At 43.8% G+C, this 24,136-nt stretch overlaps 1 protein-coding gene across 1 annotated transcript in view; it reads left to right on the plus strand.

The window, feature by feature from the left end:
* FBXO10 (F-box protein 10) overlaps positions 1-24,136 on the plus strand; it is a 106,945-nt gene that overhangs the window by 20,175 nt on the left and 62,634 nt on the right. The window contains exon 6 of the mRNA XM_069767323.1: positions 2,807-2,943. Coding sequence (XP_069623424.1) covers positions 2,807-2,943 — 137 coding nt within the window. The remainder of the gene's footprint in view (positions 1-2,806; positions 2,944-24,136) is intronic.

Raw genomic sequence — 24,136 nt, forward strand, 5'->3', positions numbered from 1 at the left:
CACCGTCATATGCTTCCAGTTGGTTTTCTGGACATTTGCTTTAGGAGTTGACGTTCTCTAACGGACCCCAGCAGTTTGACACTATATTTTGTTGTAAAGGCACGGATGATTGACCTCGTGGAGACCAAAACATCCAACACCGCGGAGACACCATCACGTGTTTCTCAACGGTGAAAGGCCTGGCTATTCACTGCCTGCGTTGAGAAACACGTGATGGTGTCTCCGCAGCTCCTCTACTTGCAACTGTATTTTGTTGTAGGCAGGCTTTATTTTTCTGCAAAGGATTTTTGCTTTGCTATTGTCCTCTGAATACTGTGACCAGTAAAGCATTTTGGCTGCAGTTCTATGGAAATTGATGCTGTAGTGCTATTTCTGTCAATATTATTTGCATTGTCAGTTCTTAACCCCTTAAGGATGCAGCCAGTTTCAGCCTTAAAGGGGGTTATCCAGGATATGATAAAAATATTTGGCAGGAAGTGTGCTAAAATAAAAAAAAAATAAATAAAATTAAATAAAATAAAATAAAAAAAAAATGGCAAGGGAATGGACTGATTGTTAATTCCCTCACCACTCTTGGGGTCCCTAGTGTTCACTAGTCCTGCAGATGGAGTGTAGCAACTATGGACATGCAATCTATGCACTGAGCACTGTACCTAGCTGTGATGTAGTAGACTAAGCTGAGACCAGTAAAGGTACCTTCACACTCAGCGACGCTGCAGCGATACCGACAACGATGTCGATCGCTGCAGCGTCGCTGTTTGGTCGCTGGAGAGCTGTCACACAGACAGCTCTCCAGCGACCAACGATCCCGAGGTCCCCGGGTAACCAGGGTAAACATCGGGTTACTAAGCTACATATTTACCTACCGCTGTCTGTCCCCGGCGCTCTGCTTCTCTGCACTCCTCCTGCACTGACTGAGCACAGCGGCCGGAAAGCAGAGTGGTGACGTCACCGCTCTGCTTTCCGGCTGACCGACGCTCACAGCCAGTGCAGGGGGAGTGCAGAGAAGCAGAGCGCCAGGGACAGACAGCGGTAGGTAAGTATATAGTGTTTTTTTTTACTTTTACGCTGGTAACCAGGGTAAACATCGGGTTACTAAGCGCGGCCCTGCGCTTAGTAACCCGATGTTTACCCTGGTTACCAGTGAAGACATCAATGGATCGGTGTCACACACGCCGATCCAGCGATGTCAGCGGGAGACGCAGCGACGAAATAAAGTTCTGGACTTTCCTCAGCGACCAACGATCTCCCAGCAGGGGCCTGATCGTTGGTCGCTGTCACACAGAACGATTTCCTTAACGATATCGTTGCTACGTCACAAAAAGCAAGATATCGTTAACGATATCGTTATGTGTGAAGGTACCGTAACTGTCTGCAGCAGTTGCATGCGAATGGTAGGCACATTATCACTGCAGGAGGCACATTATCACTGCAGGACTGCTAAAATGGTGCTACTGTAGCAATGTGGACTTTGATTGGGTGTTTTTCATTGGTACTGTAATTGTGTACAGGCTAAAAAGCCTAAAGTTAAAGATGACACATTTCCTTTGTATTTTAGGAGAAGAATATACATTGTCATTTTTTAACATTTTAAAAATTACAAATCGGAAAATGGGCCAATGTTAATTTTGGGCACCCTTGAAAATGTGTGTGCTCAGATAACTTTGACCAAGGTTTCCAACCTTAAAGGGGTATTCCCATCTCCAAGATCCTATCCCAATATGCAGCAGGTGTAATAATAGTAATATTAGCAAGTACCTCTAATAGAAATTTAGTATAGTTCTTCAGATTCGCTATGTCTCTTTCCTCATGTGCAGGCATTGTAGGGCTTTGGGCATCTATGGCTTTCAACGGAGGAAATATGAGGCCATCCGTCGCTAATACAAGTCTATGAGAAAAAAACGGATCCGGCGGCATCAGTGACTGGATCCTTTTTTTTTTTTTTTTTTTTAAATTCGACGGATTTTGACTGATGGCACTGATATGTGAAAGGGGCCTCACATAGCCTATAGGCTGCAGGTTTGCTATCTGCATTGTATTAACCCTGCATTGTGTGATTTTGAAGCAGTAATTATCATATTTTTAAGTTTGGACATATTTGTGAATGGTCATCACCTAGCGATCAGTTATTTAATTACAAAATTTGTTAACCTCTGCCTGACCTTTGCCATATATATGAGTACATGCACAGCATAATATAGTGCCATCTAAACATTTGGGCAGGCCTGGTCAAAATTATTGTTATTGTGAACAGTTAGGCTAGGTTCACATTGCGTTAGTGCAGTCCGTTCAACGCATATGTTATACGGACTGTGTTAATGCAAGTGCAGAAAAAGATCGCGTTTATGCAATCGCGCTAGCGCAGATGCTCTATCTGAGCTAGCAATGACGGACCCGAAAACGCTGCAGACTGCGTCCGAGGGTCCGTCACAGAATGACGGCACATCGCTAACGCATGCCGATTATGACATGAGTTAGCGATGCGCTACATAATGGCAGTTAATGGGTGCGCTAACGCATCCGTTACATAGCGTTAGTGCCGCTATGTAAAGGCTGCCATCAGCGGACTGCACTTAACGCAATGTGAACCCAGCCTTAAACAAGTTGATGATGAAATGATCTCTAAAGGGCAAGACAACGGACAAAGTAACGGACTGGTATCCTATGTTCCCATTGAAGTGGATTATCTGGTGAACCGTACACTGTGTTCTATAGCAGTATGAGGTACTTGATAGCATATGGTACCAATAATTCATGTTTTGTATTCTTCACCTTCTTTTCCATGTGAACATAATGTAACTGGCAGTGTAACAGGATACACAGTGGCCTCCGCTCTGGCATTGTTGTCCTAGGCAACGGGAAAGGCAGCATCCGCAGCAATCAGATCTATGGGAATAAAGAAGCTGGCATTTATATATTGTACAATGGGAACCCTGTGGTGAGGTATGTTCTGAAGCTCTCATTATAGTCTTTCTGTTTCTTTAGCTGTATTTTTTGGATGTTTAGAGCATTAATTTCACAGAATGTCTCCAAAGCAGTGTTCTGAAAGAAAACGGAGCTAGCTACAGTGGGTATAAAACGTTTACACACCCCTATTAAAATGTCAGGTTTCTGCAATGAAAGAATAATTACTTCAGAACATTTTCCATCTTTAATGTCACCTATAATCTGTACAATTCAATTGAAAAACAAGCTGAAATGTTTTCTGGTGAAAAATAAAGAACTAAAATAATGTGGCTGCATAAAGTAACCCCACTTCTTTGCAGTAGCACTCCAAATCTGTCAGATGGTAATGGCCTCTCCTGCGTACAGCATTCTTCATTTTAATAGGTTTCAGGCCTGGGCTCTGGTAGGGCCATTTCAAAACTTTGATCTTCTGGTAATGCTATTTTGTTGATTTGGAGATATGCTCAGGGTCATTTTTATGCTGAACGGTGACATTCATCTACAGTTTTTTTAACAGAGGCCTGAAGGTTTTGATACAAAATTGAGCAATGTTTTGAAATGTTCATAATTCGCTCCACCTTGACTATAGCATCAGTTCCAGCTGCCGAAAAACAACCCCAAAGAATACTCCTGCCCCAACATGCTTCACTGTGGCTATGGCGATTTTTGGTGATGCACAGCGTTGGCAAACATACCGTACCATTTGAAACTTTGGCCAAAAAGTTGAACCTTGGTCTCATCGGACCATAACACATTTTCCAATATGCTTGTGGCAGATCTGATGTGTTTGGCAAAACATAGACGTGTTGGAAGTTTTTCTTTGTAAGAAAAGGCTTCCACCTTGCCACCTGTCATACAGGCCAGACCTAAGGATAATATTGGAGATTATTGTTACATGCAATACACAACCAGTACTTGCCAAAAATTCAAGCAGCTCCTTTAATGTTGCTGTAGGCCTTTTGACAGCCTGCGGGACCAGTTTTTTTTTTTGTCTTTTCATTAATTTCTGAGGAATGTCCAGTTCTAGGTAATGCCACTGTTGTGCCAAATTTAAGCCACTTCTTGATAATAGTCTTCAGTGTTCCATAATATACTGTATCTAATGCTTTGGAAAAAAATTTTTTTACCATTATCTTGACTTCTAACATAAGAAATGTTAACAACCCTTTGCTGTGTTATACGTTGCTTACGGACAATGCCTTCTTCTGTAAATGCAATTAAGGAAATGTCAGTTAAAACCTACTAGAACATCTACCTTATATTGGGTTAATGGGAATTACTTGAACCCCTTCATGACCTTGGACGTACCCAAAACGTACTGGGAAGAGGTTGCCATCCTAGGATGTATGGGTACGTTCTGGGGGCACAGTAGCTATGCCCGCTTGATCGCCACCAGGAGCTCGGCTTATATGACAGCTGAGACCCAGCTCTCACAGTCAGGAGCGGTGCCTACACAGTCCCCTGCTGTTTAATCCCCAAATGCCGCAAGCAATATTGATCACAACATTTAGGAGGCTGGGAGAGGGAGAAGGTTATGGGAAACCTGTTAAACTAGAGCATGGTCTAAGAGGCAGCACTGACAGTTATAAAGCATTGCAATGCGTTATACCAGTGATCAGAGTGAGAAAAGTTAAAGTTCCATAGAGAGACTAAGTAAGAAAGTAAAAAAGATTAAAATATGGTACAATTTATATTTTAAAATCACAAAATAGTAATAAAACAAATTATACCCATAAATACATATTTTTATGTTAAAAATATAATAAACAAACAAAAGTACATATATTTGGTATCGCTGTGTACGGAACAACCAGACCTATAAAACCATCACACTAGTTAACCCCTTCAGTGAACAACATAAAAAAGAGGCAAAAGCATGTCGGGGCTGCACAGGACATCACATCACACAGGCATTTACATGGGTAAGCTGGATTGATCTATTTGGGGTATTGACTTCCATAGGTTTAACCAATAAAGTCCAACTGATATCCCAATTAAAGGCACTTCATTCATTGCAATTTTAACTTTTTTCCAATCCCATCAGGATAGAAATATAGAAGAGATCCTTTGTTAAAAAATTAAATTTTATTTAAATCAATTTTAAAATACAAATAGTACAAGAGTATGCCACAGTAAGGGACATCACCAGGATCCAGACAAATTACAACAGTAATAACCAGGAAAAACCATCTACTGTCATTAATATAACCAAATATTATATATATATATATATATATATATATATATATATATATATATATATATATATACACCAGAGAAAAGTGCCGCATAGTAACTATTTCAACATAACAAGTGTTATCTAATCATGCTCTGCTTGATCAATCCATAAGTATAGCAAATGTTAATTAGTAAAAATATGATCATTACCATCTATATATCCCTCAATATGGATAGGTAGGGAACGTTAGGGAATTATCGCTATAGCACCTTTCAGTTATCACAGTATTACTGTATGTCAGAACTAGGCCATGGATATTTAGTGCAATAAGAGAGATTTATCAACCAATACCTATACTTATGGATTGATCAAGCAGAGCATGATTAGATAACACTTGTTACGTTGAAATAGTTACTATGCGGCACTTTTCTCTGGTATATATATATATATATATATATATATATATATATATATATATATATATATATATATATATATATATATATATATATATATATATATGTAATATTTGATTATATTAATGACAGTAGATGGTTTTTCCTGGTTATTACTGTTGTAATTTGTCTGGATCCTGGTGATGCCTGATTGCTTCACTCCACATATGGCTATATCGAGGGTATGAGTACCAAGTATTTTGATACTGGCATGTGTGCAATGGCTTACTTTGGTCAAAATAGGTCATGTTAACATTAGAACATTGGGCTATGGTTGTTACATTCCTTATACGTCTGTATATATGCTGTACAGCTTCCACCGACCCTGTTTACAATAAGTAGTTATGTCCTCTACACCTGAGCCTCTGCTGCTTTTGTGACTTGTACTGTCCACATTTTCTGTGATATATTTTATGCCTCATTATTTAATACATTTGTTGAATTATTACTTTTTTGGACTATAGCTCCATGTCTTTTGTAGGATTGAGTATATACGGAGTGTCCATTAACATTTTTGCTGGTCTTATAGTGTGGCATTGGGCCAGTTCATATGGATTTACAGTATGTTTCAGTGGATTTTGATTTAAAGCATAAAAAAGATATAAAGTCGATTTTCTGTGATGATGGTCATGTAAGATTTGATTCCTGGTTGCCCCATATTGGGTGCTGGTTCATTTTCTGTCCTGAGAAATCCATGAAATTTGTATGCATAGGAGTCCAGTAGGCGGTCCTGCTAGCTCTGTGTGCAGTGTCATTCAGGTAAGTCTGTCAATCACTGTCAAAGATTTGTGTGCATAGAAACACCCATGGGTTTCAAGGAATACAATTTACTGTAGGTTTTAATTAAACTTTTCCCACAAAAATGTATACCAATCTGCTCCACTTCTCCTGCCCTATAACATCCTGCCTGCAGACCAGATACCATTTCCAACATGCCAGGTGTACTTTTAGATTAGATTTTTCGATTTTTCTCAAATTGACCAAAGTGGGCAAATGAAGATGAGATGGGTCTGACCATGAATAAAGAAAACTGTAATAATGTACGATGAAAGGAAGGGACTGATGAGGCATTGACCCAGAGAATGCATTGAAGCTTGTCCATTGGGACTGCATTGTTTTAGAACTGTATTCCTTATCTTTTACTTTGATGTAAGTTGGCTTACTTACAGCAATTGCATCAATAGCTTGAGCGATGGGCAATTTGGGAGAGGTATATTAGGATTTTACAGATTAAATGTATTGATAATTTATTATTTTACTCCAGGTGGGCTTTTTTCTAATGATTTACATGGTGGTTGTATTTTACATTGTGTTACAGCCACAATCTTGACTACGGGTTTCCTAATAAGAGCCTCATATTTGCCTAGAAACCTGTTGGTCCAGGCTAGGAGACCCGCTGTCAAGCTGTGACTTGTAGCCATAACAGACAGTAGCGTAAGTCCACTATATGTTCATGTGCATACACCTTTAGTGTTTGTTCAAACAATCATAAAGCTGTGAAAACTGGAGCAGAATAAAGTTGTTGTGAAAACTCGTATAGACAGTATTTAAAGGTTTTTTTTCAGGCATTTTCTAGTGCAGATGCCGCCTGTATTTTACCGTAACAGAATAAGCCTTATTTACCCTCTTTGGTTCCACTGCTGCCTTGCCATCGCTGACCCCAGTCTTTGTTGACATAGCTGCAGCTTTGATATAAAGATGACAGCATATGACTACTGCAGCCAATCACTGGGCTCGCTGGTCAGGCCAATGTAGTCAACACGAGATCACCGAGTGCAAAAATTGTCTGCAGTAGTAGTGTTCTGTAGTCATGACATCAGTATTTCAGCTGCACACTAACACTCAATCTAGTGCAGCACTTTAGAAATAATAGTTATTAACCTTGAAGGGGTTGTCCGGTCAAAACCGATAAGTCTGTAGTCATTCTGTGTGACTGCAGACTAATGAATACCCCCAGCACACACTGTGGGCCTGAAACTGGCGAATCTGCAGCACACAGTGTGTGCACTGAGGGGATTCATAAGTCTGCAGACTTATCGGTTTTGACCAGATGACCCCTTGAACACTCACCCTATTAAAATAGCCAGTCAGGAATATTTTAATTATATGTATAATAATAATTTTCAGTTATGTTTTAATATAATTTCCCCTTTTTGAAAGCTGATGCAATACATGTATAAAAAGGAGAGGTGATTTTGCCGTCTCTGTTGTGATTTAGAAACTTTTCTGCAGTCGCTTATGTTTGAGAAGAAAAATAGAGGATATCCAGCCTAGCCCATTGTATCAACATAACCAGCTCTTTTATTTTATCTCAGACACAAGTTAGGAGGAATACTAGCCCTCAATAAAGAGACCTATCTTTGCATGGAGACTTATTGAGAGGCAGTATCCCCCTTGAGCTACATCTACGGCATCTCATTGAGCCAAGCAGTACCTTCTCTGTAATGATGAGGGGCAAAAACTTCAAAACTGTGCATTCTACAGATTAGTCTCTGATTTGGCTAGTATGAGCAATGGTACTTTGCCCTTTTATCTGAACAAGTTTTAATGGAAATAAAATTCACATTTTTGCACAGTATATCGATGTGCTTGTGTGGTGAATAGTTGGGTTCTCCTTCAATGGTAGAGGCCAGAATAACATAGAATGTTAGGAATGCTAGAGATAAGCACACTTTCCAGAAGTATGTTTTATACTTGCTTATGCAAATAGGCTCCTCAGTAAGAAAGAGGCCAGGAACTCTAGTACCTCCTATTGGAGGTAGCAATCCCATAAGTCAATATGGACCCTTTAAGGAGCCTTGCAACATAACTTAGGATAAGAAGCCAAAGCAGAAACTTCATTTGCAGACGTTTGTTTTTTGGTTGTTTGACTCTCATCAGTGCAAAGCGTGAGATGAGATTTGATTTGGCTTGGTGACAGGCCTCAGACAGCGGGTTTTAGGGGTAAAGTTTCTTCTTTTAGATATTCTCACGTCAGGGTAAGGAAACTTATAGGCCATGCAATGCTTTTCTGAGAATTTAAATGTCAAAAAAGCCTCTTCAGGGAGAAGGGGGACAGGGGAGCTCTACTGTCACCTATTTGAGGTAGCAATCTTAAAAATCAGTATTGACCCTTTAACGAGCCTTGCTGAATGACTTACAATAAGAAGCCAAACTAGAAACTCAATCTCCATACACTGTTTCAATGTTTCAAAGCAGGAGAGTTGATTTTGGCTTAATTATAAATGGGTTGAACTTTGGCTCATTGCTTGTCGGGGGAATAACTCTATAATACAGCGCTATGTCTGGCACACAGAGTGACTGTAGCTCAGTAATATTAAATTGCAATGTGAGCTTTAAAGTAGGGTGCATGTTTTATTATAGTGATGTAGATAAAATGATGTATTAGCTTGAATTTTAGTATAAACCTGTCGGTCTTGTTGTTTTCTTCACATAGGCTATTTATAAATGATGTACTAATACCGGTGAGACTCATGCTGTAGTATGTTGCGATCTGATGAACCGTGTAAGGTGCTTTGGCAAATAGTACAAGCTGGTTGTTCCTCTAGAGAATTGCTGAAGATAATGTCAAAAGTAAAGAAAAAAGCTACATATTATGTGGGTGGATCATCAGTGTTTAATTTTATTGTTTATTCCATTTTGATCATACGAACATTTAGCTTGTATGAAAACATTTGTACACGACTATATATGCAGATATTTTGTCACCTTGATCTTCCAGATGTGTGTATGAAAATCATTACTTTGCATGAGGAATGAGGAGCATATTACTATTGCTGTTATATCAGGTGAAGAGGCATTTTTAAGCGTTGACACTCTTTCATGTGAATGAGAAGTCCTACAACATAGACACATTGCCATCTTCTCGAAGGTCATCACAGTATACGATAAGTGATGGTGTTTTAGATAGATCTTGCTCGAAGATATAGAACATGGTGTATATCGGGCAGCATGGTGGCGCAGTGGATAGTACTGCAGCCTTGCAGCGCTGGGGTCCTGGGTTCCAATCCCACCCAGGACAACATCTGCAAAGAGTTTGTATGTTCTCTCCGTGTTTGCGTGGGTTTCCTCCGGGCACTCCGGTTTCCTCCCACATTCCAAAGACATACTGATAGGGATTCTAGATTGTGAGCCCCATCGGGGACAGTGATGATAATGTGTGCAAAACTGTAAAGCGCTGCGGAATATGTTAGCGCTATATAAAAATAAAGATTATTATTATTATAAAAGAAGATTTACTGATCAAAAAGGAAGCCGTTGTGGCTGCTGACCCCCGTGTATCTATAATTTATCACCTGTGAATTAAACATGATCTTTCTGGCTCATTATAAGCAGATTAATTTATCATACTCAATTATTATGATAGACTGGCATTTTATTCAGACATTGTCGAAAATGAAAAATAAATAGTTTGAAGGCATGCTTGCTTTTCTTATTAGCAGCCTCATTTATGTTATACTTGCAATACATTGAATGTGTTTCAGGTCCTACTGTATGTTAAGCAGTGTTCTAATTCAGCAGTGATCCTGCCCTACACATTTTGCTATATGGGTAATGTGGTGGGTCATGGCATTTACTGCAGCAGTGGTGCTCAGCAGAACTGGTACAGTCACTGAAATGCGAAACTCCATTGTCAATAGGAAACCTTCATCTTTACTCTGCCAATACCTATGTAAGAGAATATGACCTTTAATTAAAACTGTAACTCCTTTTTAATTAAAACTTAATTCAAGACTGTACCAAGTTACAAAGGAAGGTAATCTGTACTGTCTTATAGTGGTAAACATGCTAGAGAAGATGTGATCATCAATACCCTTGAGCCAAAGGAACCACACCATTTTTTTAATCATTTATTTAAATAATTGAAAAAAACCTTGTGGAACCCCTCTTTTCTTGATAACCAGCCATGATGAAGCTGATAACTGATGGTCGCAGCCCGCAGATGTCAGTTGGTTGTCAAATATAGAAGAGACCTTAGGTCATATATATATATTTTTTATTTATAGCATAGGCGCCTGTTCTCTGTGTAATCAGCAACAGCAGGCGTAGGCTGATGGGAGGCGTACTCACACATCAGCCGACGCCATTTTACCACCGGTCACATCTGCTGGCTCACACTGTCATCTGACAGAGTGGGAAGCGCAGCTCTCTGACCGGAGCTGCTGGTGTTTCTCAGACTATCTTGCAGATGACAGTGTGGGAAACACCCGATGTTCGGGCTGCTGAACCCGAACAGTAACACGGACTTCCTGGAGAAGTCTGTTTGGGGTCCGTGCCCGAATACTAGGTGTTCGGTACGGACCCCGAACTTTTCTGTTTAGGTTTGCCCATCTTTAATTATGAAAGACATAGGGGAAATGTTTCAGAAGTAGAAAGTGAAAGTTGAGTAGTTTCCCATTTCATTTTTCAGAGGGCCTTTAAAAAAATGCAAGCGATTTGTGTTCTCTCTGTGATAAAATCACTTTTAAAATGCAATTCCAACAATTTCGGCAATAAAAGATTGTTTTTATTTCCTTTGTCCTTTCTTTGGGTTCAGCGATAGGTAGGAAATCTGTATTGTTCTTGCACTAATTTATATACAGTGTTTAAAAGTACCGTATATACTCGAGTATAAGCCGAGATTTTCAGCCCACTTTTTTGGGCTGAAAGTCCCCCTCTCGGCTTATACTCGAGTAATACCCGGGGGTCGGCAGGGGACAGGGAGCGGGGGCTGTGTAATTATACTTACCTACTCCCGGCGCAGTCCCTGCACGTCCCTGCTTCTTCCAGCACTGCAGTTTCTTCCTGTACTGAGCGGTCACATGGTACGGCTCATTACAGTAATGAATATGCGGCTCCACCGCCCATAGAGGTGGAGCCGCATATTCATTACTGTAATGAGCGGTAACGGTGACCGTTCACTACAGGAAGAAAATGCGGCGCCAGGGAACAGACCTGCACCGACGGCGCCAGGAGCAGGTAAGTATGATGGGGGGCAGTGCGCTATACTAACCTGCTCCTCGTGCCACCGGCGGCGCCGCTGTGCCTTCCGCGTCTTCTGCAGTGACGCTCAGGTCAGAGGGCGCGGTGATGCGATTAGTGCGCGCCGCCCTCTTTCTGAACGTCGGTGCAGAGGATGGGAAGACACAGCGGCGGTCAGCGGTGGAACGGGAAAGGTGAGTATGTAATTTTTTAATTTTTTTAATCGCAGCAACAGCTTTTGGGCCAAATATCTGTATGGAGCATGTTATGTGGCCATGTGCAGCATTATATGGGGCAAATATCTGTATGGGGCATTTTATCTGGCCATGTGCAGCATTATATGAGGGCAAATGTCTGTATGGAGCATCTTATCCGGCCATGTGCAGCATTATATGGAGGCAAATGTCTGTATGGGGCATCTTATCCGGCCATGTGCAGCATTGTATGGGGGCAAATGTCTGTATGGGGCATCTTATCCGGCCATGTGCAGCATTATATGGGGGCAAATGTCTGTATGGGGCATCTTATCCGGCCATGTGCAGCATTATATGGGGCAAATGACTGTATGGGGCATCTTATCCGGCCATGTGCAGTATTATTTGGGGGCAAATGTCTGTATGGGGCATCTTATCCGGCCATGTGCAGCATTATATGGGGGCAAATGTCTGTATGGGGCATCTTATCCGGCCATGTGCAGCATTATTTGGGGGCAAATGTCTGTATGGGGCATCTTATCCAGCCATGTGCAGCCTTATATGGAGGCAAATGTCTGTATGGGGCATCTTATCCGGCCATGTGCAGCATTATATGGGGGCAAATGTCTGTATGGGGCATCTTATCCGGCCATGTGCAGCATTATATGGGGGCAAATGTCTGTATGGGGCATCTTATCCGGCCATGTGCAGCATTATATGGGGGCAAATGTCTGTATGGGGCATCTTATCCGGCCATGTGCAGCATTATATGGGGCAAATGACTGTATGGGGCATCTTATCCGGCCATGTGCAGTATTATATGGGGGCAAATGTCTGTATGGGGCATCTTATCCGGCCATGTGCAGCATTATATGGGGGCAAATGTCTGTATGGGGCATCTTATCCGGCCATGTGCAGCATTATATGGGGCAAATATCTGTATGGGGCATCTTATGTGGCCATGTGCAGCATGATATGGGGGCAAATATCTGTATGGGGCATCTTATGTGGCCATGTGCAGCATGATATGGGGGCAAATATCTGTATGGGGCATCTTATGTGGCCATGTGCAGCATTATATGGGGCAAATGTCTGTATGGAGCATCTTATGTGGCCATGTGCAGCATTATATGGGGCAGTTATCTGTATGGAGCATCTTATGGGGCCATGTGCAGCATTATATGGGGCAAATATCTGTATGGAGCATCTTATGTGGCCATGTGCAACATTATATGGGGCAGTTATCTGTATGGAGCATCTTATGGGGCCATAATCCACATTTGAGAAGCATTATACGGGGCAAATGTCTGTATGGAGCATCTTATGGGGTCATAATCAACATTTGTGCAGCATTATATGGGGCATATTTTAATATGGAGCATCTTATGGAGCCCATCATAAACTGTATGGAGCATTATATGGGGCTCCTGATTCAATATGGATATTCAAAAACACTTAACCTACTGATGTCTCAATTAATTTTACTTTTATTGGTATCTATTTTTATTTTTGAAATTTACCGGGCAGGGACCACCTTGACAGAATTCAGCATTAGTGCTGCACAAGGTGGCTTTTTTTAGTTAAAAACGCCTGAGGGGGGTGACAGGTTCCCTTTAAAGAGCTGGTCCACTACTTTTACATTGATGTCCGATCTTCCCCTCCGACCAACTGTTATTTATGTTGGCGGCCGGAGATATTCACTTGCCGAGCTGCTACATCTACTTGTAGTGGCTGCTGTGGGGTACTACACTTTCGCCTCCTATTAACCCCTTCATGACCCACCTATTTTGTCCTTAATGACCTGGCTATTTTTTGCAATTCTGACCAGTGTCCCTTTATGAGGTAATAACTCAGGAACGCTTCAACGGATCCTAGCGATTCTCAGATTGTTTATTCGTGACATATATTCTGCTTCATGTTAGTAGTAAATTTAGGTCGATAATTTTTGCGTTTATTTGTGAAAAAATTGGAAATTTGGAAAAAATGTTGAAAATTTCGCAATTTTCAAATTTTTCATTTTTATTCTGTTAAACCAGAGAGTTATGTGACACAAAATAGGTAATAAATAACATTACCCACATGTCTACTTTACATCAGCACAATTTTGGAAACAACATTGTTTTTTGCTAGGAAGTTATAAGGGTTAAACTTTGACCAGCGATTTCTCATTTTCACAACAAAATTTACAAAACCATTTTTTTTAGGGACCACCTCACATTTGAAGTCAGTTTGAGGGGTCTATATGGCTGAAAATACCCAAACGTGACACCATTCTAAAAACTGCACCCCTCAAGGTGCTCAAAACCACATTCAAGAAGGTTATTAACCCTTCAGGTGCTTCACAGCAGCAGAAGCAACATGGAAGAAAAAAATTAACATTTCACTTTTTAGTCACAAAAATGATCTTTTAGCAACATGTTTTTTATTTTCTCAAGGGTAAAAGGAGAAAGTGGACCCCGAATGTTGTACAATTTGTCCTGAGTACGCCTATACCCCATATGTGGGGGGGGGAAACCACTGTTTGGACGCACAACAGGGCTCGGAAGGGAAGGAGCGCCACTTGACTTTTTGAATGAAAAATTGGCTCCAATCTTTAGCGGACACCATGTCGCGTTTGTAGAGCCCCTGTGTAAACCTCTCAATTCTAACTCCAACAGTAACCCCAACACATCCCTAACCCTAATCCCAACTAACCATGACCCTAATCACAACCCTAACCCCAACACAACCCTAACCCCAACACACCCCTAAACCTAATCCCAACCCTAACCACAACCCTAACCCCAACACACCCCTACCCTAATCCCAACTCTAGCCATAACCCTAATCACAACCCTAACCCCAACACAACCCTAACCCCAACAAACCCCTAACCACAACCCTAACCCCAACACACCCTTAACCCTAATTCCAACCCTAACCCTAAGGCTATGTGCCCACTTTGCGGATTCGTGTGAGGATTTTTCCGCACAGTTTTTGAAAAATCCGCAGGTAAAACGCCCTGCATTTTACCTGCGGATTTACAGTGGGTTTTTTTTGTGCGGATTTCACCTGCGGATTCCTATTGAGGAACAGGTGTAAAACGCTGTGGAATCCGCACAAAGAATTGACATGTGGCGGAAAATGCAACGCAGCGTTTCCGCACGATATTTTCCGCACCATGGGCACAGTGGACAATGGATTTGGTTTTCCATAGGTTTACATGGTACTGTAAACGTGATGGAAAACTGCTACGGATCCGCAGCCAAATCCGCACTGTGTGCACATAGCCTAATTCTAACCCTAATTGCAACCCTAATTCTAAAACAAGAAGAGAATGTCCAGCTTCACTGAATCCATAAAAAAGAGTTTTCTTTATTCACAAACTTTAAGCATAGAGGATACAGACTTCAGCACAAACCATATGGGTAAGAATCTCAACGCGTTTCTGGAGACTAAGCTTCCTTAATCATGACTTTAGTCTCCAGAAACGCGTTGAGATTCTTACCCATATGGTTTGTGCTGAAGTCTGTATCCTCTATGCTTAAAGTTTGTGAATAAAGAAAACTCTTTTTTACGGATTCAGTGAAGCTGGACATTCTCTTCTTGTTTTGGACTTTATACGCCTGGACACAGCGGGTCCGTGCTCCTGAAGTTGGGTTTATGCATCACGGGTGAGCTGGCTTATATTTCTTCAACCCTAATTCTAACCCTAACCCTAATTGCAACCCTAACCCTAGTTCTAACCCTAATTCTAACCCTAATTGCAACCCTAACCCTAATTGAAATTCTAACCCTAACCCTAATTTCAACCCTAACCCTAGTTCTAACCCTAGTTTTAAGCCTAGTTCTGTCCCTAACACTCATGGAAAAATAAAAGTAAATATATGTTCTTTATTTTATTATTGTCCCTACCTATGGGAGTGATAAAGGGGGGGGGGTTATTTATTATTTTTTTTATTTTGTTCACTGTGATAGAACCTTCACAGCGATCAAAATGTACCTGGAATGAATCTGCCGGCCATTTTGGAAGATGTCGGTGCCCATGGAGAAGACGGACGGACACCGGGAGAGACACCGGAGCTCGGTAAGTATACGGGGGTGGGATCGGACCACGGGGCGGTGAGATCGGATTGCGGGGGGAGCGGACAGGAGGACGGAGGGGAGTGGAGGACAGCAGAAGACAGGATGGAGGACGGTGGCGGTGGATCGGTGGCAGAGGCAGATCACGGTTTCCAGCCATGGCCAATGATATTGCAGCATCGGCCATGGCTGGATTGAAATATTACGATTGCTCTGATTGAAAGGGAAAGTGAAACGGCACTTTCAACAGCCAATCAGAGCGATCGTAGCTCCGGTCTGAAGTATCACTCTCCCTGTCCCTGCAGGCCGGGTGAAATTACAGTTAACCCTTTCACCTGGCCTGCAGGAGCGCGATCATTCTGTGACACAGCATATGCGTCACAGGTCGAATTGGCACCGACTTTCATGACGCATACGCTGTGTCACAGGTCGGGAAGGGGTTAATTTAAATAAGAGGAGTATGTGTAGTACCCTGCGGCAGCCACTACAAGTAGATGGAGCAGTCCGGCAAGTAAGCATTTCTGACCGCCACTGACACCGATAACAGCTGATAGATATTTCTGATTACTTAATGAACTTTCAGCCCACAGCTATTTCATGTGTATGGCTATCTGTAGACTCCATTGGACATCTGCTGAACATTGTGGTGCTCTCGAACTTTAACATCCTCAGCAGTCTTTACGCTTTCCCTCCCTGTGTGTATTCTTTTAATCCACAGCACAGTAAGTAACATACAGTGGGGGAAAAAAGTATTTAGTCAGCCACCAATTGTGTAAGTTCTCCCTCTTAAAAAGATGAGAGAGGCCTGTAATTGACATCATAGGTAGACCACAACTATGAGAGTCAAAATTGAGAAAACAAATCCAGAAAATCACCTTGTCTGATTTGGCAAGATTTCTTTTAATTTCCATTATCCACCAGTCTTCTACTTCCATGCTCTGGTCCTCCTGACTTGTTGACTTAGTAACCTCACTTGTTGGCAAGTGTGTCTCATCATAATCTTCCTCTTGAGACACTAATTGCCATTCTCCACGTCATTTTCTTCTGACCGCGGAGGCTCAAATATTTGGGCATCACTACACACAAGCTCATCATGTCCCTCTTGAAACATGCAGGGTGAAAGGCCAGAATCAATAAATGGAAATGGAAAGCGCTTCTCGGAGTGTCCAAGTGTCTCATGGGAGTTGCCATGGTGGGAGGAAGGAGGATCGGGGTGAGGATTATGTGGTCCAGGGGATTGGCTAGTGAAACTGGACCATGTGGAAGATGGGTTGGTTCTGGGAAACATACTGGAAGCATTATCTGGTATCCACCCGACCACCTGTTCGTACTACTCTGGCTTCAAAAGTGGAGTCCCGGCGCCCCCCTGCAAAGTGGATGTGCGTGTTTGTTGTGCTCCTGCAGCAGGCAGAGTTTCACCTGGCCCACGGCCTCAGCCTCTGCGTTCACCATCAGCAGCACGACCACTTCCCCGCCCCTTACCCCACACCTCCCGCATTTCAAATTAGGTATCTATAATATAACGCTGGGAGCGTCACTCTGTCCGAAGCCTCTATAGACTGCGCAAGCGCAAGCGCCGGCGCAGTCTGGGCCTCACAGAGCGACGCTCCCGGGAGATCGCGGTGTGCGTTCACACTGAACACACACCGCGATCTCCACCGCAGAAGCAGGGACCGCCAGGAGGGTGAGTATCGGCCTATATTGACCTGTCCCCGTTCCATCGCTGAGCGGCGCCATCTTCCCGGTCTTCGGTCTGTGGCCTTCAGTTCAGAGGGCGCGATGACGCGCTTAATGCGCGCCGGTGCCGCCCTCTGACTGAACAGTCACAGCCAGGAGACCGGGAAGATGGCGGCGCTCAGCGATGGAACGCCGGACAGGTGAGTATAGTAAGTGCTGGGGGGGCCTGAGCTGGCGGCGATACCGGCACCTGACCCCCACAGCGCGCCGGTGTCCCCGCCTGCTCAGGCCCCCCAGCACTCGGCGCCGAGCGGGTCAGAGGCAGTATGGGGACGCAGGATGGAGCAGCACATAACAGTATGGGGACGCAGGATGGAGCAGGACATAAGGATGGGGACGCAGGATGGAGCAGCACATAAGGATGGGGACGCAGGATGGAGCAGCACATAAGGATGGGGACGCAGGATGGAGCAGCACATAAGGATGGGGACGCAGGATGGAGCAGGACATAAGGATGGGGACGCAGGATGCAGCAGCACATAACAGTATGGGGACGCAGGATGGAGCAGCACATAAGGATGGGGACGCAGGATGGAGCAGCACATAAGGATGGGGACGCAGGATGGAGCAGCACATAAGGATGGGGACGCAGGATGGAGCAGCACATAAGGATGGGGACGCAGGATGGAGCAGGACATAAGGATGGGGACGCAGGATGCAGCAGCACATAACAGTATGGGGACGCAGGATGGAGCAGCACATAAGGATGGGGACGCAGGATGGAGCAGCACATAAGGATGGGGACGCAGGATGGAGCAGCACATAACAGTATGGGGACGCAGGATGGAGCAGGACATAAGGATGGGGACGCAGGATGGAGCAGCACATAAGGATGGGGACGCAGGATGGAGCAGCACATAAGGATGGGGACGCAGGATGGAGCAGCACATAAGGATGGGGACGCAGGATGGAGCAGCACATAAGGATGGGGACGCAGGATGGAGCAGCACATAAGGATGGGGACGCAGGATGGAGCAGCACATAACAGTATGGGGACGCAGGATGGAGCAGCACATTAGGATGGGGACGCAGGATGGAGCAGCACATAAGGATGGGGACGCAGGATGGAGCAGCACATAAGGATGGGGACGCAGGATGCAGCATGAACATAAGGATGGGGACGCAGGATGCAGCATGAACATAAGGATGGGGACGCAGGATGCAGCAGCACATAAGGATGGGGACGCAGGATGCAGCAGCACATAAGGATGGGGACGCAGGATGCAGCAGCACATAAGGATGGGGACGCAGGATGGAGCAGCACATAAGGATGGGGACGCAGGATGCAGCAGCACATAAGGATGGGGACGCAGGATGCAGCAGCACATAAGGATGGGGACGCAGGATGCAGCATGAACATAAGGATGGGGACGCAGGATGCAGCAGCACATAAGGATGGGGACGCAGGATGCAGCAGCACATAAGGATGGGGACGCAGGATGCAGCAGCACATAAGGATGGGGACGCAGGATGGAGCAGCACATAAGGATGGGGACGCAGGATGGAGCAGCACATAAGGATGGGGACGCAGGATGCAGCAGCACATAAGGATGGGGACGCAGGATGCAGCAGCACATAAGGATGGGGACGCAGGATGGAGCAGCACATAAGGATGGGGACACAGGATGCAGCAGCACATAAGGATGGGGACGCAGGATGCAGCAGCACATAAGGATGGGGACGCAGGATGCAGCAGCACATAAGGATGGGGACGCAGGATGGAGCAGCACATAAGGATGGGGACGCAGGATGGGAGCAGCACATAAGGATGGGGACGCAGGATGGAGCAGCACATAAGGATGGGGACGCAGGATGCAGCAGCACATAAGGATGGGGACGCAGGATGCAGCAGCACATAAGGATGGGGACGCAGGATGCAGCAGCACATAAGGATGGGGACGCAGGATGGAGCAGCGCATGACAGGATGGGGACGCATGATGGAGCAGCGCATGACAGGATGGGGACGCAGGATGGAGCAGCACATGACAGGATGGGGACGCAGGATGGGAGCAGCGCATCACAGGATGGGAGCAGCGCATTACAGGATGGGGACGCAGGATGGGAGCAGCGCATGACAGGATGGGGACGCAGGATGGGAGCAGCGCATGACAGGAAAGGGAACGCAGGATGGAGCAGCACATGACAGGATGGGGACGCAGGATGGAGCAGCGCATGACAGGATGGGGACGCAGGATGGAGCAGCACATGACAGGATGGGGACGCAGGATGGAGCAGCGCATGACAGGATGGGGACGCAGGATGGAGCAGCACATACCATGATGGAGACAATATACCAATATAAATGCTCGCCACCCGGGCGTAGAACGGGTTCAATAGGTAGTATATTTATATGCCTGCAAACTTTCAGGTATTTATAAGAAAAAGAAAAAATGGAGCACTGAAAAGGACTTTTCTTTTAAAGGGAACCTGTCACCCCGTTTTTTCAGATTGAGATAAAAATACTGTTAAATAGGGCCTGTGCTGTGCGTTACAATAGTGAATGTAGTGTACCCTGATTCCCCACCTATGCTGCAAAATACATTACGAAAGTCGCCGTTTTCGCCTGTCAATCAGGCAAGTCAGGTCAGGTGGGCGTGGTGACATCGCTGTTTCTTCCCCAGCTTTCCGTTGGTGGTGTAGTGGTGTGCGCATGTCCAAGTGCCGAATCCACCGAGCGCAGGTGAAGAAAAAGCGCGCGATCTGCGCTATTTCCCTTGTCATCGGTGGGGGCGGCCATCTTCCTGAGGCCGCGCGTGCGCAGATGGAGTGCTCTGCTGTACGGGGCTTCAGGAAAATGGCTGCGGGATGCCGCGCGTGCGCAGATGGAGATCGCGGTGGCCATTTTCCTGAAGCCGAGATGCAAACTCCATCTGCACACGCGCGGCCTCAGGAAGATGGCCGCCCCCACCGATGACAAGGGTAATAGCGCAGAACGCGCGCTTTTTCTTCACCTGCGCGCAGTGGATTCGGCACTTGGACATGCGCACACCACTACGCCACCATTGGAAAGCTGGGGAAGAAACAGCGATGTCACCACGCCCACCCGACCTGACCAGCCTGATTGACAGGCGAAAACGGTGACTATGGTAATGTATTTCGCAGTATAAGTGGGGAATCAGGGTACACTACATACACTATTGTAACACACAGCGCAGGCCCTATTTAACAGTATTTTTATCTCAATCTGAAAAAACGGGGTGACAGGTTCCCTTTAACCCCTTCACGACATTGGGGTTTTCCGTTTTTGTGTTTCTGTTTTGTGCTCCGTCTTCCCAGAGCAATAACTTCTTTATTTTGTGGTCAATATGGACATGTGAAGGCTTGTTTTTTTACAGAACTTGTTGTATTTTGAACTACACCATTGGTTTTACTATATCGTTTACTAGAAAATGGGAAAAAAATCAAAGTTCCGTGAAATTGCACATAAAAGGGCAATTCCACAATTGTTTTGTTTGTTTTTTTACCATGTAAACTAAATGCTAAAACCAACTTGCCATTATGATTCTCCAGGTCATTACGAGTTCACCGATAGAAAACATGTCTAAGTTCTGTTTCATTCAGGTGGTGAAAAAAATCCGAAGTTTGCAAAAAAGTAAAATGGCGTCATTTTTCTTGGGCTGGTTGAGAGCTTATTTTTTGCTCGCCGAGCTGACATTTTTATTGATATCATTTTGGTGTAGATATGAAGTTTTAATCACCTGTGATTGAATTTTATTGCAATGTTGTGTTGACCAAAAAACATAATTCTGGCATTTTGATTTTTTTTCTCGTTATGCAGTTTACTAATTGGATTAATTCTTTTTATATTTTGATCGGTCAATTCGGAATGTGGTGATACCAAATATGTATACTTTTTGTTAATTGTTTTATTTTGAATGGGGCGAATGGGGGGTGATTTGAACTTTTTATCATTTTTATTTTTTTATATACAGTACAGACCAAAAGTTTGGACACCTTCTCATTTAAAGATTTTTCTATATTTTCATGACTATGAAAATTGTACATTCACACTGAAGGCATCAAAACTATGAATTAACACATGTGGAATTATATACTTAACAAAATCGTGTGAAACAACTGAAAATATGTCTTATATTCTAGGTTCTTCAAAGTAGCCACCTTTTGCTTTGATGACTGCTTTGCACACTCTTGGCATTCTCTTGATGAGCTTCAAGAGGTAGTCACCGGAAATGGTTTTCACTTCACAGGTGTGCCCTATCAGGTTTAATAAGTGGGATTTCTTGCCTTATAAATGGGGTTGGGACCGTCAGTTGTGTTAAGCAGAAGTCTGGTGGATACACAGCTGATAGTTCTACTTAATTGACTGTTAGAATTTGTATTATTATTGCAAGAAAAATGCAGCTAAGTAAAGAAAAACGAGTGGCCATCATTACTTTAAGAAATGAAGGTCAGTCAGTCCGAAAGATTGGGAAAACTTTGAAAGTGTCCCCAAGTGCAGTTGCAAAAACCATCAAGCGCTACAAAGAAACTGGCTCACATGAGGACCGCCCCAGGAAAGGAAGACCAAGAGTCACCTCTGCTTCTGAGGATAAGTTTATCCGAGTCACCAGCCTCAGAAATCGCAGGTTAATAGCAGAAAAGGTGAACGGATGGACTCTACATGCCTGATTCCCACCACGAAGCATGGAGGAGGAGGTGTGATGGTGTGAGGGTGCTTTGGTGGTGACACTGTTGGGGATTTATTCAAAATTGAAGGCATACTGAACCAGAATGGCTACCACAGCATCTTGCAGCGGCATGCTATTCCATCCGGTTTGCATTTAGTTGGACCATCATTTATTTTTCAACAGGACAATGACCCCAAACACACCTCCAGGCTGTGTAGGGGCTATTTGACCAAGAACGAGAGTGATGGGGTGCTACACCAGATGACCTGGCCTCCACAGTCACCAGACCTGAACTCAACCGTGATGGTTTGGGGTGAGCTGGACCGCAGAGTGAAGGCAAAAGGGCCAACAAGTGCTAAGCATCTCTGGGAACTCCTTCAAGATTGTTGGAAGACCATTTCTGGTGACTACCTCTTAAAGCTCATCAGGAGAATGCAAAGAGTGTGCAAAGCAGTCATCAAAGCAAAAGGTGGCTATTTTGACAAACCTAGAATATAAGACATATTTTCAGTTGTTTCACACATTTTTTGTTAAGTATATAATTCCACATGTGTTAATTGATAGTTTTGATGCCTTCAATTTACAATTTTCATAATCATGAAAATACAGAAAAATCTTTAAATGAGGTGTGTCCAAACTTTTGGTCTGTACTGTATATATTTTTGAAAACTTGTTTTTTTTAACTTTTCACTGGCTTCAATAGTCTCAATTGGAGACTAGAAGCTGCGATCATCTGTTCGCTTGTGTTACACATAGCAGGGCTTTGGACCTGCTATGTGTAGCTAAAATGATCATCTGCTATGAGTGCCACAGGGCTGTGCTCATAGCAATCCGGCAATGGCAATCACAGGGGTCTCCTGCAGACCCCGGGTTGTCATGTCAAGCGATCGGCGACCCGCACTCATGTGACATGGGTGCGGCTTGTGAGCCTGCATGGAATGCGGGACACTACCTATGATGTACCTATACATCATAGGTTGTGAAGGGGTTAATGGTGCATCCGTGGTATACAAGTACTGCAATAGCAATATTAAACCCTGACTGTATGCCTGCTCTAAAATAAGCTTTCCTTCCTTTAACAACTCTCCTTGAACTCCTACCCAAGCATCGCAGCACCGGGTCTTATATAAGACACTGTAATGCGATGCAGAGGCCAGTCACAGTAATGCCAGTATCCAAAATGGCTGTGGCATTACCTTGTATGTCAGGCAATCCCTGCATGTTTATTGACTGTCTATTGGCTGTCTGACAAGCGCCAAACATGAGGCAGGGACTCAAGCATGGCAATCGAGTATTGAGCAGTGCCAAGCATGCTTGCTCATCACTATTTAGCACTTTTGGGAACTCCTTTCAAGGCTGTTTGAAAGCCTTTGGGTTATAATGCAAGGGTGTTATTCTCAGACATGGCATCTCCAGTGGATTCTGCTCTTCCTAACAGCTGGTAAAACAGCCCAACTAGTAGCAGAGAAGATGGTAATGTAGGTATGGGTAAGACTGTTTGGTGGTTATAGGGAATTCTATACTCGGGAAGAGACAATAAATTGTTTCCGAGACTGAAGTTTCCTGTCTTTCTAGTGCCATGGTTTGGCATGTGGTGGAAATGGATGATAAATTACTGCTGGGATTTGGTGATGATCGAATAAGTGGTAGATAAAGGATCCTTAAAAATTATTTTTAAAAATTTGTCTACAAGCTGAAGGGAAGGACCTCCAAGATAATATTCTCTGGAATTCTTCCAGTGCCATGCAGAATTCAGAAGTGACATTAGGAGCTTAAGGAGGGAACCTGTCATCACGATGTAGTATGGTAAAATAAAGGAATGACCATATTGGTGCTTTTTTACTAATTTAATAGATACCTGTAGGGAAGAAATCTGCATCCTGGTTCTTGTTTAATTCACGTTAGAAGTTTTGGTGCAATATCCTCTTCGTGCATCAGGGCAGGACTGTGGGTAGGGTTTTCGGCTCTGCCGC

Source organism: Ranitomeya imitator, chromosome 1 (genome assembly GCF_032444005.1).
Source record: "Ranitomeya imitator isolate aRanImi1 chromosome 1, aRanImi1.pri, whole genome shotgun sequence".
In the NCBI taxonomy this organism is placed as follows: Eukaryota; Metazoa; Chordata; class Amphibia; order Anura; family Dendrobatidae; genus Ranitomeya; species Ranitomeya imitator.